The sequence below is a fragment of the Symphalangus syndactylus genome, chromosome 7, assembly GCF_028878055.3.
Source record: "Symphalangus syndactylus isolate Jambi chromosome 7, NHGRI_mSymSyn1-v2.1_pri, whole genome shotgun sequence".
Classification (NCBI taxonomy): Eukaryota; Metazoa; Chordata; class Mammalia; order Primates; family Hylobatidae; genus Symphalangus; species Symphalangus syndactylus.
The window spans coordinates 6991197-7008700 of NC_072429.2; the positions used below are offsets into that span (position 1 = coordinate 6991197).

At 49.2% G+C, this 17504-nt stretch overlaps 1 protein-coding gene across 1 annotated transcript in view; it reads left to right on the forward strand.

The window, feature by feature from the left end:
• Positions 1-12630, forward strand: part of GFPT2 (glutamine-fructose-6-phosphate transaminase 2) — a 54195-nt gene extending 41565 nt beyond the window's left edge. The window contains exons 16-19 of the mRNA XM_055284927.2: positions 4337-4464; positions 6686-6853; positions 9045-9206; positions 11720-12630. Of these exons, the coding sequence (XP_055140902.1) occupies positions 4337-4464; positions 6686-6853; positions 9045-9206; positions 11720-11764 (503 nt within the window). The 3' untranslated portion in view covers positions 11765-12630. The remainder of the gene's footprint in view (positions 1-4336; positions 4465-6685; positions 6854-9044; positions 9207-11719) is intronic.
• Positions 12631-17504: the final 4874 nt, after the last annotated feature.

Consider the following 17504-nt stretch of genomic DNA (forward strand, 5'->3'; position numbering starts at 1 on the left):
CCCTGCCCCGTGTGCCAAGCCTGGCCTGCCAAGATAAGCAGCGGCTCACCTCCTTCAGCCACTCACACGCCAGAGCAGGAGAGAGACCTCTGTGCAGGCCCATGCTGGCATGGAACGCTCACTGCGGACAGGACATCACGGGGCTCCTGGGGAGTGCCCTCCCAGAGACAGAGTGGGTGCTGGAGCCTCCTGGGAGCCAAGGCCAAACCCCAGAGCAGGCAGTGGGGGAAGGGCCACCACAGAGAATGGTCAATTCCAGGCCCTCGGGGCCTGACACTGGCCGAGACAGCATGCTGAAGGTTTATTTCTGAGAAAAGCATTCTTCCTTTAAGCCAGGTCATAACCGTGCAAAATAGGACCGAATTCTGACGTCTAAGTCAGCGGTTCTCCAGATGTGGTCCACAGGTCCTGGGTGTCTGCAAAGCCCTTTGAGCAAAATTGTTCACATAGTAATATATTCTTTATAGTATAATCTTTTTTTTTTTTTTTTTTTTTTTGCCTGTGTCCACATTTGCAAAGGCAGTGGTGCCTGGCACCCAGCACACTGGAAGGCCTACTGGTCATTGTGTCCTTCACCAGCACACACCCAGTTTCCCTTAAGAATGGCTCGATGGCCGGGAACGGTGGCTCACGCCTGTAATCCCAGCAGTTTGGGAGGCTGAAATGGGCGGATCACTTGCAGTCAGGAGTTCGAGATCAGCCTGGTCAACGTGGTGAAACCCCATCTCTACTAAAAATACAAAAAGCAGCCGGATGTGGTGGCAGGTGCCTGTAATCTCAGCTACTCGGGAGGCTGAGGCAGGAGAATCACTTGAACCTGGGAGGCAGAGGTTGCAGTGAGCCGAGATTGCGCCACTGCACTCCAGCCTGGGCAATAGGGTGAGACTCCATCTCAAAAAAAAAGAATGGCCTTGATGGCCAGGCACAGCGGCTCACACCTGTAATCTCAGCACTTTGGGAGGCCGAGGTGGGCAGATCGCCTGAGGTCAGGAGTTTGAGACCAGCCTGGCCAACATGGTGAAACCCCATCTCTACTAAAAATACAAAAATTAGCCAGGCGTGGTAGTGGGTGCATGTAATCCCAGCTACTTGGAAGGCTGAGGCAGGAGAATTGCTTGAACCCAGGAGGAGGAGATTGCAGTGAGCCAAGACTCTGCCATTGCACTCCAGCCTGGGCGACAAGAGCAAGACTTAATCTCAAAAAAAAAGGCCAGGCACAGTGGCTCACACCTGTAATCTCAGCACTTTAGGAGGCTGAGGTGGGCAGATCATGAGGTCAGGAGATTGAGACCATCCTGGCTAACATGGTGAAACCCCGTCTCTACTAAAAATACAAAAAATTAGCTGGGCATGGTGGTGGACGCCTGTAGTCCCAGCTACTCGGGAGGCTGAGGCAGGAGAATGGCGTGAACCTGGGAGGCGGAGCTTGCAGTGAGCTGAGACGGCGCCACTGCACTCCAGCCTGGGTGACAGAGCGAGAGTCCGTCTCAAAAAAAAAAAAAGAAAAAGGAATGGCCTTGATGAAGTGGTAAAAATTAATAGTCTGTAAATTGCAACTCTTTGTAATATTCTTTATGATGAAATGGGGAGTACATGTAAAGCCTTTCTACTGGGGCCGGGCATGGTGGCTCATTCCTGTAATCCCAGCACTTTGGGAGGCCAAGGTTGGTGGATCACCTGAGGTCAGGAGTTCAAGACCAGCCTGACCAACACAGTGAAATCCCATTTCTACTAAAAATAGCCAGGTGTGGTGGTACACGCCTTTAATCCCAGCTACTTGGGAGGCTGAGTCAGGAGAATCACTTGAACCTGGGAAGCGGAGGTTGCAATGAGCTGAGATCACGCCATTGCACTCCAGTCTGGGCAACAAGAGTAAAACTCCGTCTGGAAAAAAAAAAAAAAAAGCCTTTCTGCTCTGCGCTGCAGTGTGATACTTGTCTCAAGAGAAGCAGCCATCCCATTCAGTAGCAAGCTGATTTTCGTGTTTGGCAGAGATTTTCTCAAAACGAACAATCAGCTGATGCATCAGTAGAAGCAACCCATGGTATTTGTTGCCAATGATAAACTTTGAGTGTTAGAAAACACCTCTGTTACCATGAGCTTGACCAGTTCCCAACATTTAAAGACTTCTCTAGGGCCGGGCACGGTGGCTGATGCCTGTAATCCCAGCACTTTGGGAGGCTGAGGCGGGTGGACCATGAGGTCAGGAGTTCAAGACCAGCCTGTTCAAGATGGTGCAACCCCGTCTCTACTAAAAATACAAAAAATATTTAGCTGGGCGCGGTGGCAGGCACCTGTAATCCCAGCTACTCAGGAGGCTGAGGCAGGAGAATCACTTGAACCCAGGCAGCTGAGGTTGCAGTGAGCCAAGATTGTGCCACTGCACCCCGGGTTGGGTGACAGAGTGAGACTCTGTCTCAAAAAAAAAAAAAAAAAAAAAAAGACTTCTCTGATGAGATCAAGGTGACTTCAACAAGGTGATTTTTAAAAAACATTTTATAGGCCAGGCGCGGTGGCTCAAGCCTGTAATCCCAGCACTTTGGGAGGCCGAGGTGAGCGGATTACGAGGTCAGGATATCGAGACCATCCTGGATAACATGGTGAAACCCAGTCTCTACTAAAAACATAAAAAATTAGCTGGGCGTGGTGGCGGGCACCTGTAGTCCCAGCTACTCGGGAGGCTGAGGCAGGAGAATGGCGTGAACCCGGGAGGCGGAGCTTGTAGTGAGCCGAGATGGCACCACTGCACTCCAGCCTGGGTGACAGAGCGAGACTCCGTCTCAAAAAAAAGAAAAAAAATTTTATAATAGAAGTGTCCATTTTAAGAAGATTTACATACCTTTGTGGCCAGTTCCTGATGTCACAGATGATGCACTTGTAAATGATCCATTTAAAAGCACAAGACAGAACAATAACTTTTAACCTAACAAAGTAGGAAAAGTTGATTGATAGGATTTCAGACTCTGTATTGGCACCGACCCTTGCAAGAACCTACTGTTTCTCAAGTTTGCTGTACTGTGGTGTCAAAGAACAATATTCACAATTATTTGAAAAATAATTTAAACACTCCTCGCTTTTCCAACTACAAATCTGTATTTGTAGGCTGACTTTTATTTTTATACTTCAAGCAAAAGAACATATCACCACAGATTGAATGTGAAAGCAGATATGAGAGTCAACAGACTTTTATTAAAAAGGCAGACACTAAAAAGATTTGCAGGAACAAAAGGCAGTGCCACTCTTCTCACTAATTCTTGTTGAAAATGAAGTAATGTAATAGATTGAGTGTTGTTATTTTAAAGTGAATATTTTTAAATTTCTCAATGTTATTTTCTTTCTTTCTTTTTTTTTCTTTTTTTTCTTTTTTTGAGATGGAGTCTCGCTCTGTCGCCCAGGCTGGAGTGCAGTGGCGCCCTCTCAGCTCACTGCAAGCTCCGCCTCTCAGGTTCACGCCATTCTCCTGCCTCAGCCTCCCGAGTAGCTGGGACTACAGGCGCCCGCCACCACGCCCGGCTAATTTTTTTTGTATTTTTAGTAGAGACCAGGTTTCACCATGTTAGCCAGGATGGTCTCAATCTCCTGGCCTCGTGATCCGCCTGCCCCGGCCTTCCAAAGTGCTGGGATTACAGGTGTGAGCCACCGCACCCGACCACGCCCGGCTAATTTTTTGTATTTTTAGTAGAGACGGGGTTTCACTGTGTTAACCAGGATGGTCTCGATCTCCTGACCTCGTGATCCACCAACCTTGGCCTCCCAAAGTGCGGGGATTACAGGCGTGAGCCACCGCGCCTGGACCTCAGTGTTATTTTATTTTCTAATCTGGTAAATGTTGGCTGATTTATCTCAAAAACAAAGACTCTTAGGGATGTGCAATAATTTGAGGGACTTGCAATAATTTTCAAGAGTGTAAAGGAGTCCTGAGACCAAACAGTTTGAGAACCGGTGGTCCCACTTACAGGGGCCTTGTCTTGAGACACAGCAGGAAAGAGGGGTGTTAACTGGTGCTGTCAGCTCTGTCTCCAATGGGTGATTTTGCCTGTCTGAGCCTCAGTTGTCTCACCTGCAAAACAGAGTGAGAAATAGTACTTCCCTACCTACCTTGTTGGTGCTCAAGGAAGTATTCACACAATACGAATCCCCACCCTAACAAAATCCTGGCCAGGAGCCCAAGTTATTTCCTGTAATCTCCGTTTTAAACGAATGCGAGGAAGCAAAGTGCTCTAAGTGATGTGGTTTCAAAACCTCGTCTAAACCCCAGCGTTTGTCTTCGTGAATATTGCTTTAAAATCGGCATCACTGGTTTTCTCCCTCCGCTCCTTGCATGTGCATGGCCCAGAGCTGATCAAGGAAGTGCTGTCGCTGGACGAGAAGATCCACGACTTAGCCCTGGAGCTCTACACGCAGAGGTCACTGCTGGTGATGGGGCGGGGCTACAACTATGCCACCTGCCTGGAAGGAGCCCTGGTGAGCCCCCACCCCCAGCCCCCACCCCCACGGAGGACAGGCACAGGAGACCCGGAGGAACCAGCGGGAAGGAGGGCAGGGCATTGGGCTTGGGGAGGGCCGGGCCTAAGGACCCCTTGGCCACTCCTGTGAGCCTGTGCTAAGCAGCAGCTCTCCTCCGGGTTTCTAGCCCTGGGCACACAGAGATGGGTGAGGCAGGTGCCTGCCCCCAGAGATCTCCCAATCTACTGAGGAGAAAGGGACAGGGCACCTGGGGTGTGCCCCTCCAGCTGTCGAGCCACTGCCAGGGTCCACTTGGAACAGCTCACTCAGACCTCATGAGCTTCTTCTGAGGGCTTGGTGGTTGCTATTCACCTCTCATCCAGGAGCAAACAAAGCCTCCAAAAGCTTAAGTATCTCACTCAAGATGACGTGGAGGACCTGAGTCAGACCTGAGGCCGTGGGGCCTTTGCTTTTTTCCACCAAAATTGAGGGGTAGATTCTCCACAGTTTCCTTGTTACCCCTCAAACTTCCAAGGGGAGTTTGAGATCCTGCAGGAATTAACTTCGAAGGCCTTGCTTTTTCAAAAATTGGTGACAGTCCGTTTGCCCCCTGCAGCATTAAAGATCCACGCCAGGAAAAAGCCGATGGGGCAGGGACAGGGTGCCAGGGCCACAGGCTGCCCAGAGGGCGGGCAGAGAGCCGTGCAGGACCCTGCATCTCGGACTTGCCCTCTCCTCACTGTCAGCGTGCCGTGCACAGAGCAGATGCTCAGCCCGGGTAACGGGACAGTGCTCCAGCTGAGGCTGCACTGGCCACCAAGACGAGGGCATTAACCGTGGCCCAGCTGGGCTGCCATCCTCTCCCATCTCCTCCCCACGACCCCCATTTGAAAGACAATGCTAGGCTGGCACAGTGGTCCACGCCTGTAATCCCAGCACTTTGGGAGACCAAGGCAGTCAGATCATTTGAGGTCAGGAGTTCGAGACCAGCCTGGACAACATGGTGAAAGCCCATCTCTACCAAAAATGCAAAAATTAGCTGGGCGTGGTGGTGCATGCCTGTAATCTCAGCTACATGGGAAGCTGGGGCAGGAGAATCGCTTGAACCCAAGAGGAGGAGGTTGCAGTGAGCCAAGATCATGCCACTGCACTCCAGCCCGGGTGACAGAACGAGACTCCCATCTCAACAAAAAAAAAAAAGAAAGAAGAAAGAAAGACAATGCCAGTTGCAAGTGGTTACCGGAAACATTCAGAGTTGATTTCCTTGGTCTTTGTGGGGAGTGCAGGGCTGACCTCGGTGAGCTCCATCTCCTGCACCCGCCCCCTGGAGATTCTGACTCCTGTTAAAGGACAGGCAGGTGCTGTTTCTTGGGGTGCAGTAGAGGCAAGGCCTGGGGTGTACTGTCAGCCCCCAGATGACTCTGCGTCATGGGTGGGGGCTGAGCTGCGGTGGCTGAACGTGCTGGCGAGAGATGCACATTGCAGCTATGCTGCCGCATGAGTCTGCTGAAGAAAGAAGCGTTTAGGTGGCTGCTGGCACGAGCCAGTGGTCCTCTGGTCACTGTGAGGCCGGCACTGCAGCTGTCTGCAGCCTCCAGAGTGGACCCGCACTCCTTACAGTGTGGCCCTGACCTAAATCAACAGTGCTAGCAGAGAGTGGAGAAATGATGTCTTCGACTGTCTCACCATTTCAATGACGTGGATTTGTGGTAACTGAATAGAGATGGATCTACCTGAATATAGGAAAAAAATCAATTCAAATAACACCCCAGTTTGTGCGATTTTGCTTGGAACCACTCTTTGGAAGTTATTAATGGGTGAATTCTTAATCAGATGATTAATTGAAGGTATAGCTAAGCTGAATACAATGCCATTGTTATACACGTGACTGGCTAGGGAGGAGAAGAGGGCAAGCTAGGCTGACTCTGACTTGTCTGTCCTAAGGGGTGGCTGTGCGTGGGACTGGACAGAGACAGAGCAGCAGTGCCTGAGGCTGGTGTGGGGACACAGAGGTTGTGTCCTGGGCTGGTGCATGCTCTGGATGGTAGCCAGGCCTCTTCACAGGCCCTTGCTGGGCGTCCTCAGTGCTGTCAACCACTCCAGGCATCTGTCTGCCTTGCAACCCTTGGCTCGCCACCTTCCAGAGTCATCCTTCCCCTGGTTCCCCTTCTTCCCCTCTGGCTGATCTGCTCCAGCCCCATCTGCCCAGTGTGACTCTGATCTCACCTCCTGTTTCCAGAAAATTAAAGAGATAACCTACATGCACTCAGAAGGCATCCTGGCTGGGGAGCTGAAGCACGGGCCCCTGGCACTGATTGACAAGCAGATGCCCGTCATCATGGTCATCATGAAGGATCCTTGCTTCGCCAAATGCCAGAATGCCCTGCAGCAAGTCACAGCCCGCCAGGTGAGGGCTCTCCACTGGACTGGGCCAGCTCTCTCCTGCTTTTCTCCATGCATGCCCACCTCACCACTGTCTGCCAGTACCAGTGATGGATGGTCTGGCCAGTGAGTGGCTGTGACCACACACCCTCCCCTGGGCCCCCTTGTGAGGAGTACACACACTTGGAAGGGAGCTGGTCAGCCTGCAGCTGTCCCACACAGCTCTTTGGTGGGGCCCAGGGACCCACACTACCGTGAGTAGCACTGGATCCCGGCCTGGATCTCAGGGGAGGTACTCCTGGTGGACATCCCTGGGGCAGGGTTTCCCCAGGTTCTGCGGCCAAGCAGCTCCGATGGGAACTACCTGGAATTAGGTCAGATCGCATAGGGCAGGGGCACAGCTTTCCATACGACTGCCCTCGATTCAGGCACCTGTTGCAAGCCAGGGTTCCACCCACACATCTGAGCAACTGCCTATGAATCCAAGGATTCCCACTCTCCCCTCAAGTTCAATAATTTTCTAGAACGACTCATAGAACTCAGGAAATGACTATACGATTACAGTTTTATTATAAAAGATATAAATCACAGCCAACCCAAAAGAAGAGACCCATGGTTTGAGGGCCCCAGATGTGAAGCGTGTGTCCTCAGGATGTGTCACCCTCCCGGCACATCACTGTGTGTCGCCCGGGAGCTCCCCTGAGCTGCTAGCTTCAGTGTCCAGAGTTTGTGTTGTGGTTTTATTAAGTAGGCAGGATGGAGTGAACCATTGGCCATGTGATCGAACTCAGTCGCCAGCCCCACTTTTGTCCTTGGAGGTTGGGAGGTCAGGCTGACAGGCTCATGTCTCAAAGCCCCAACCTTCTAATCATGTGGCTGGCCTTTCTAGCAGGGCGAGACCCCATCCTGGAACTAGCTACAGGCCCACCACGAGTCGTCATCTTAGCATAAAGTCAGGTATAGTCCAAGGGACCTCCCATAAATAACAAAGATGCTTCTGTCACATGGGAAAGTCCAGAGGCTGGAAGCTCCCTTCCTGGAACTGGCCACAAAGACCAACCAGATGCTTTGTACACAGCAGCTGCCCTGAGGTAGGAGGGCAGAGTTCATGAAGTTTCAGGGAGGTGAAATCCAGCAAGGTGCCCCATCCAGATGTTGCCACACCTGGCTCAGCAGAGGTCAGAGTGAGGGTATAAAACACAATTGCATCATTTCCCCACTTAAAACCCTCCCATACTTGCCTGTCAAGCCACAGAGACCCACAGTCCTGCATTATCTGGCCCTTCCCTCCTGTTTCAGTGAGTTCCAGGCACTCCAGCTTTCCGTCTGCTTCCCACTCGCGCCGGCCCACACCCGCCTCCAGGCCTTGGCACTGGCTGTCCCTGCTGTCTGGAATGCCTTTCCCACAGAGCGCTCTGCCGAGAGTTGTCCCCTCATCATTTAGGGCTCAATCCAGATGTCTCCTGTTTCTGAGAGAGCTTTAGAGACCTCGCCAGTCTCCCAACGACATTATCCTGTTTTCTTGCCTTGGTGGCATTTCTTTGGAATTATTATTTTTTTTTTTTTTTTAGAGACAGAGTCTCGCTCTCTTGCCCAGGCTGGAGTGCAGTGGCATGATCTCAGCTCACTGCAAGCTCCGCCTCCTGGGTTCACACCATTCTCCTGCCTCAGCCTCCCGAGTAGCTGGGATTACAGGCACCCGCCACCACACCCGGCTTATTTTATGTATTTTTTAGTAGAGACGGGGTTTCACCCTGTTAGCCAGGATGATCTCGATCTCCTGACCTCATGATCCGCCCGCCTCGGCCTCCCAAACTGCTGGGATTACAGGCGTGAGCCACTGTGCCCGGCCTGGAATTCATCTTTATTTCTTGGTTTGCTTGTCTAGGTTTTTGTTTTCCACCACTAGACCACAAGCCCCGCTAGAGTTAGGAGTGAGTCTGCCCTGCTCTCAGCAAGGCACAAATGGGTGCCAAATGATGCAGCAGGATGGCGATCTCCTTACCAGGGAAGGGGAAGAAACCCACCAAAAGACATCAGACACTTTATCCTTTCCAAGCATTTGTGTCCCACACATACCACCTCACCCATGATTCCAGCAAATGCAAAAGAGGACCGTTCTCATCACAGTAACGTAGCTTCCAGATAGTCCACATGTGTCAGGGATTGCTTCTTTCAGAGATTATCTATTTTATGATGCTATTTCTCTGCTCTAGGGTCGCCCCATTATACTGTGCTCCAAGGACGATACTGAAAGTTCCAAGTTTGCGTATAAGACAATCGAGCTGCCCCACACCGTGGACTGCCTCCAGGGCATCCTGAGCGTGATTCCGCTGCAGCTGCTGTCCTTCCACCTGGCTGTTCTCCGAGGATATGACGTACGTCTAAAAACTGCACCTAACAGCAGAGAGGAAAGACATAACCCCAAAGTTCCTTTCTGTTCTTTAAATACTTGGAGTAAATAGTCATAGAATAAATAATTTTATTTAAAGTAGCTTTTTTTTTTGTTTGTTTTTTGAGATGGAGTCTCGCTCTTGCCCAGGCTGGAGTGCAGTGACACCATCTTGGCTCACTGCAAGCTCCGCCTCCCGGGTTCATGCCATTCTCCTGCCTCAGCCTCCCGAGTAGCTGGGACTACAAGCACCTGCCACCACGCCCGGCGAATTTTTTGTATTTTTAGTAGAGACACGGTTTCACTGTGTTAGTCAGGATGGCCTTGATCTCCTGACCTCGTGATCCGCCTGCCTTAGCCTCCCAAAGTCCTGGGATTACAGGCATGAGCCACTGCACCCGGCCTAAAGTTGCTTTCTTTTTAAAGTCGCTTATATCACCCCCCGCCCCCCAAAACAAGCTGGAAACTGCAAAATGTATAGAGAAGGTCATGGCACTAAACTATAACCTGGCCAGGTAAGGTGGCTCACACCTGTAATCCCAACACTTTGGAAGGTCAAGGTGGAAGCATTGCCTGAGGCCAGGAGTTTGAGATCAATCTGGGCAACATAGCAAGGCCCTGCCTGTACAAAAAAATTTTTAAAAATTAGCCTGATGTGGTGGTATGTATCTGGAGTCCCAGCTACCTGTGGGGCTGAAGTGGAAGGATCACTTGAGCTCAGGACTTCAAGGCTTCGGTGAGCTAGGATCACACCACTGCACAGGGTGGACAGCAGGGTGAGACTGTCTCAAAACCAAAAACCAAAAACAACCTCATCACCCAGAGGCAATATCAATTAGCAAACGTAATATTTTAGTCCGGATTTTTCCTATGCATGTGAGTTTTTTTTTTTAGTATTATTTAATATTATGTCAAGGATAAAATGTTTGCATCTTCCTTTTGTTATTATATTGCAAGTATTTTCTGACATCTTTATGAGCTTGTTATATGTAGCATTTAATCATTGCATAATATTCCATCACAATCTTATAACATGATTTTCTTAATGGTTACTTAGCCAATCTTCTACTATTTAAACTGTTCCCAATTTTTTGTCTTCATAAATAACATAGCAGCAAACATCTTTGTACATACAATGTTGTCCCACATTTAAGATTTGTCCTGGCCAGGCATGGTGACTCACGCCTGTAATCCCAGCACTTTGGGAAGCCGAGGCGGGCGGATCACGAGGTCAGGAGATCGAGACCATCCTGGCTAACACAGTGAAACCCCATCTCTACTAAAAAAATACAAAAAATTATCCGGGCATGGTGGCGGGCACCTGTAGTCCCAGCTACTCAGGAGGCTGAGGCAGGAGAACTGCTTGAACCCGGGAGGTGGAGCTTGCAGTGAGCTGAGATCGTGCCACTGCACTCCAGCCTGGGTGACAGAGCGAGACTTCTGTCTCAAAAAAAAAAAAAAAAAAGATTTGTCCTTAATCTAACAGATGAGCTGTAATCTAACATTTTGGACTCCTAACATACATTGCCGAACTACGTTCTAGAAAAGAACCAATTTATGATCTCACATCAAGTAAGAACACACAGTTTGTAGTGCAAAGAAATAGAAGTTTTGTTACAATTTTATTTTGAAGCTTTTAAAAATACACAATACAAAGAATATAATGAATATCTGAGTATGTACATATCATCCAGAACTGACATTTGCTAACATGTTGTCATATTTGTTTCATCTTTTAAAATATCTAAATGTAGTAAGACATTGCAGATACCAGATACAGTAGAAGCCTCTTTTTTTATTTATTATTTTTTTATTTTTTGATACGGAGTCTCGCTCTGTCGCCCAGGCTGGAATATAGTGGCGCAATCTTGGCTTACTGCACCCTCTGCCTCCCAGGTTCAAGCAATTCTCCTGCCTCAGCCTCCTGAGTAGCTGGGACTACAGGTGCCCGCCACCACGCCCAGCTAATTTTTTTGTATTTTTAGTAGAGGCGGAGTTTCACCATGTTTGTCAGGCTGGTTTCGAACTCCTGACCTGATGATCTGCCCACTTCAGCCTCCCAAAGTGCTGGGATTACAGGTGTGAGCCACTGCACCCGGCCCAGTAGAAGCCTACTTATGAACCATTCCTACATTTCCTTCCCACTGCACCCTAAACGAATAAGTCACATGGAATTCATATATATTCTTGCAACAAAAGTGAATTTTTAACAGTACACATCAAGTTACCTGTGTTTAAAAGCATGAACCGTATTCTTTAAATCATGTTAACAGATCATGACACATCAGGTGCACAGTAAATGTTTATTGAGGGACTAAACCTTATACAGTTAAATGAAGCTTCTGGACTAAGGAATCTGCCTCCAAGACGCAGGTCTCTAGGTTGGTGACCATGGTGAACATCTGTCTCCTGTTTTTAAGTACTCTGAAAATTGTCTTTGAGAGGTAGCATGTTGCTGAGATCTGTGGGGTCCTGAACAGTCACTTTCTTTCATTTTAGGTTGACTTCCCCAGAAATCTGGCCAAGTCTGTAACTGTGGAATGAGGATGAGACCGTGACAAGACCATCACCACCTTTCATCTGATTCCAGACCCGTCCCAACAGCAGGGATGCTACATGGGAAGAGAAGTGGGCATCCCACATGTTCTGCGTGCTCCTGTAGAGTTTGACAGCTTCCACGTGCCTTCTACCCAAGTGCTTTTGCTTACTGCAGATACTGTTTCTCTGTGTCCTGAAGTCGCCAGAGGAGAAGGGAATCATTGTTTACACATGGGGATCAGAGCAGACTTCTCCACTACTGTGCAATAGAGATACAGCTCTCTTCAGAGTAACTGTGAACCTTTTATAACCAACACTAGAGTTAGTTTTAAAAGACAAAATATTTATAATGAAGATTGTATAGCTTTTAAGTTATTTTTCTAGTATGTGGCTTTCTGTAGCCGTGGTAACAGCCAAACTGTTCATCCTAGCTACCCATGCGCTGTCTCCAGGCTTGCTTCTGGCTGGTGGCATTCATCTCAGATGGGAGCACAAGGCATTGGCCCTCTGGACTCCTTTCTCCTTTTCTTTCCTCTCTAGGCTGCTCCTGAATCCTGTTCCCTGACATCCATGAAGCCCCTCCAGCATCCACCTATGCCTCCTATAAGTCCAGTTGAAATCTCAACCTCCTTCAACATTTTCTTCTCGTGTGTGGCCCAAATCCCTCCACCTCTCCAACTTCTGTTTAATCTGATCACGGCTCTTTTTAAGCCCAGGCAGCATTTTGGTCCCTGCTCCTTGCTCGTAGTAAAACAGCTTGAAATATCCCATGCAAGAGAGTAGTTTCAAGTGGGCAACTCTGCTCTCTATTTAAAAGCGTGCACAATCAAAGTACTATGCAATTTTAGGACAATAAAGAACATACAATTTTCTGTGTGTGTTTGCATTTTGTTAACCTCATTCTTTTTGTGTACTTTGAATTTTGAGGACGGTGCAGGAGCTCGGCAGTGTTTGGAGGGGCAGCCCTGTTTGTTAGTAACCACTGGCCTCGTCCACACCTGAGACCTATGGGTTTCTAGTAGGAAAAGGAGGGCTGTTTTCCAGGATACCACAAATGCAAGAGATTTGGGACTCAGCAGAGGGGCCACTGAACCTGGAAGGGGTTGGCCAGAACCTGTAGACAGCATACAGGGGTGACACTCTCAAATTTGTATTTTTTTTCCCAATAAGCCTATTATAGTCCCTGGTTTCATTAATACAATCAGGGGGGAAGATTGAAAGCCAGAGAGTTCTGAAGTTTTGTGAAGTGAGAACTTAGGCTCCCTACGTAAGTGCTGTCACACACACCCTGAATGATGTCTTCATGACAACTGATGTGTGTAGCACTAGTATCTCATTAAACCCTGTTCGGGATTACCTATGGGCTACTCAGCAAATTTCCATCCTCTCTTATGCCCTCACCTGTATCACAGGGGCTGGAAACCTGGGAACTACATTTCCAGGCTATCCACCAGTGAGAGGCATTCATGGGAGACTTGGAGATAGTTGAGTGGCAGAAATCATATTTTGTATTTCTCTCTGGCAGAAGCAGATAGAAATGTGGCTTCAGCAAACGGGGTTCTGCTATGGCCCTTAGGGTCTCCCCAAAACGCACCCACCTCAGCATGCCAGGCAGTGGTGACCACGAACAGAGGTTTCCTGTGGCTCCTCTAAAATCCCGACTCTGAAGAGCTGGCAGGAACCAGGCGTCACGGGGGCTTTTCCTGACTTCTGTCCTCCAGGCCCTGGGTCAGTCCCAGGGAAGTGGCTAGAATAGTTTCTGTCCTACTCATCAATCCATGACCAATGCAACTTCCAAGATTAGGAGACTACAAACTAGCCAGAACACTTTTCTCTGGACAAGACCTAGAAAGTGTATTTCATCCTTATGCCCAAGAGGCGATGGCCATGCTGACTTCTGTGCTAATTGTTCCCTTGCTTTTCTTTATAGTTCCACCTGTGTATCCCCAAATACCCTGCCTAGTTCGAAAGTGGAAGGCAAGCACACACTGGCAGTGCAAGGAGAGGGCGGCACTGCCCCCACCGGACGGAGCTTCCAGGAGGTGAGCAGATCAGTCTCCAGGTCGTGGTCTGACTCCTGCTTCTCTGGGAGCTGTCAAGACCCCTCTTGGGGAAGGCGTGAGCAAGGTCTCGAGGGAGTCTTGGGCTCAGCACAGTCAGGCACCTGGCAGGGCCAAGGTGGGGACCACACGCTGGACCTGCAGCGGAAATACGGTCAGAGGGACGGGGCTGACCTGTTCATCCTGCTTCTAAGCTCGCCACGGCCTGCCTCAGCTCTCGGTGGGGGGAAAGCTGGAAACTTCTGTGAATGTTGTGCGCCCTCAGCAGAGGAGGGGAGTGCCCCTCATCGGCACAGGGCCAAGCCAAGTACTGCCGAGAACCTAGGCCAGGCTCTCTCCTGGGCATTCCGTCCCTTGGCTACAGATGGCCTGACGGAGGTGGGGTCTTGGTGAAGACGGTTCACCCGTGGGTCACACTGCTCAGTGTGGCTCAGTTGCCCTCCACGTCTGGTGCAGAGCCATCACCCCAGGGTCACTTCTTGCCACCTTCCGTGGGCCTCCCAGGCCATGTCTTCTGTGTTGGGCTCCTGTTTTTTTGTTTGTTTTTTTGTTTGTTTGTTTTAGACAGAGTCTCGCTCCGTTGCTAGGCTGGAGTGCAGTGGCGTGATCTCAGCTGACTGCTACCTCCACCTCCCGGGTTCAAGTGATTCTCCTGCCTCAGCCTCCTGAGTAGCTGGAACTCCAGGCATGTGCCACCACGCCCAGCTAATTTTTGTATTTTTAGTAGAGACAAGGTTTCACCATGTTGGCCAGGATGGTCTCAGTCTCTTGACCTCGTGATCTGCCTGCCTCAGCCTCCCAAAGTGCTGGGATTACAGGTGTGAGCCGCCGTGCCGGCCTGGGCTCCTGTTTTCTGTATCTGTGTCTTCCTTCTTCTGAGTTTCCTTTTTTGTTCCAGTGAAGCCCATTCTTCTTGAGAAAAGGTGCTTGAGGGGTGTCTAAGTCAGCTCAGGCTGCTGTAACAGCCCTGGTGCCTTATAAAAATCAGACATTTATTTCTCACAGTTCTCAAGACTGGGAAGTCCAAGATCAAGGCACTGGCAGATGTGGAGTCTTGGTGAGGGCCCATTTCCTGGTTTGTACAGAGCAGCCTTCTTGCTGTGTCCTCACATGGCAGAAGGGGCAAGGGAGTTCTCTGGAACCTCTTTGATAAGTGTGCTAATGCCATTCATAAGGGCTCCACCCTCACACTCACCACCTCCCAAAGGCCTCACTCACCTCCTAATAACATCACATGTGGCAGGGGTTAGGATTGCAACATATGAATTTGGGGAAACACAAATATTCAGGCCACAGCAGAAGGCAAGTTTTTTGAGAATCTGCAAGTGTGGAAATGATTTTTTTATTTATACTTGATAGAGGGTTTAGCTAAACATACAATTCTAGGTCAGAAAAAGATGTTCCTGCAGAATTTTAAAGATACTGCTTCATCGTCTTGTTCCCAGTGCTGCTGTTGAGGAGTCCAAAGTCTGATGTCTTTGTAGGTGACCTTTTGTCTCCTTTTTGTTTCCTGTGTTCTGAAATACCACGTTGCCTAGAGTCACATTTCATTTAGGGTTGATTGTCTGGTAACTTTTGCCTTTCAGATCTAGGAAATTTTCTTGAATTACTTTGTTGTGGATTTCTCTGTTTCTCTGTCTCTGGAGTGTCTGTTATTCCCAGGGTGAAGCTGCTGGACTGGCCTCTAATTTCTTATCTTTTTTATCATTCATTTGTTGTCTTTTTGCCCTACTGAGAGATTTCTTCAATTTTATCTCCCAACCTGCTACTAAGATTTTTCATTTCTGCCAACATGATTTAATTTTTGAGGGTTTTTTTTTTTTGCTCTGAATATATACATATATATATATATATATATATATATATATTTTTTTTTTTTTTTTTTTTTTTTGAGACAGAGTCTCACTCTGTCACCCAGGCTGGAGTGCAGTGGCGTGATCTCGGATCACTGCAAGCTCCACCTCCCGGGTTCACGCCATTCTCCTGCCTCAGCCTCCCAAGTAGCTGGGACTATAGGTGCCCGCCACCTCGCCCAGCTAATTTCTTTTTGTATTTTTAGTAGAGACGGGGTTTCACTGTGTTAGCCAGAATGGTCTCGATCTCCTGACCTCGTGATCCACCCACCTCGGCCTCCCAAAGTGCTGGGATTACAGGCATGAGCCACCGCGCCCGGCCACAGACTTGTCTATTCTTCCCCATTTATTATTTCTATTAGTATGAACCATAGATGTTTATATTTTGAGTCATACCCAATACCATGCTAGTTTGTTGTTCCAGTGGTTCCAGCAACAGCCACTGGGGGCTCTTTCAGTTGGCTCTTGTGTCTCTTTGACATAGCCCCATCGTGTGTGTGTGTGTGTGTGTGTATATGTGTGTGTGTGTGTGTGTGGTACTTCCTTACTTGCACAACAATATTCTCCAGGTTTGTCTTGTCCATACCCTGTCCCAGCCCTAGAATCAGCCATTTCTCCAGGGATCCCTGGTTCCTTTTATGGCGAACGACATTAGAGAACAAGATCTGGTCTCTGGGTGTGTTAGCTGCTGCTGAGATGTCATTGCTTCTAGGCCATCTCAGCTGACAGAGCAAGGCCATGTTGCATACACCTGTGCTGAATAATTTTTAAATGGCTGGTTCTTGTTTTAAGGATGTAATATTTTTTCATTCTCTCTGAAGCTAGCAATAGTTTTATTTTTATTTTTTGAATTTTCCTTCTCCACAGAGGCTGTTTCTTTCAAGATGCAGTTTTTTGTCTTACTTTTCTTAGCCATATGACATTGAGCTGTCTGTTCAGATTCAACGTGGGCTGACTGGAAGTTCTAAGCACGTGGTAGGGCTGGTTGATGCGAGATTCACTGCTGGGAAGTCTGGCAGGGGTGGGGGTGTCATCATGTTCATATCTCAGGTCTTCCCTTTAGGGCTGGTCACACTTCTGGAGAACAGCTTGCTGGCTCCCTGCCTGAGAGGACGGTCTCAGCTGCTGGTGCTCTGGGGGATTCCTGGAGGAGGAGGGCTAAGGGCCACTGGGTTCAGCATTCAGTTATACAGCCCCCAAATAACCCTGTTTCCATACAGTGCCACACCCTCAGCTGTGCCCCAGCTCAGATGCCCTCATTCTAATCATCACCATAGAAGAAACCTCCAGACTTCTGCCTTTCCCAATTCTGCCCTTCCCTGCCATGTCCTCACATGAGCCTGTCTGCCCAGCATGGCTGACTAGTCCCAGGATGGAAGCCCTTGTCTGAGGGACCATCAGAGTCCATTGTTGTGGGTTTTCAAACTCCATTTGGGCCTGCAGTGGCCTCCATGGCCCTAGGGTTTCCAGACCAGCTCTGCTCCTGCCTCCCCTGGGTGTGATGTTACAGGCACCTCCCAGTAAACGTCCCCATTGGTTTAAGTGCAGTTTAGCTTTCTACAACACACAGCTGGGACAGCCCTGACTTACACCCTTCAGCACATCTCTGGGTCCTTGTAGGGGAGAAGGGAAGATGTGGGTTAGTGCAGTGGGGGGAGGGCAGGCAAGGTGTTGAGGGGACAGAGGCAGTCAGCATAAGGACCTACACCATCCCTGCTGCAGGGGCTGCACCCAGCTCTTCCTGCTTCCCTCCTTCTCCATGCCACTTCCTACAGAACCAAGGCAGACAGAAGTGAATCCCTCGCCCAGAGGAGCACAGCTGACAAGAGTCGG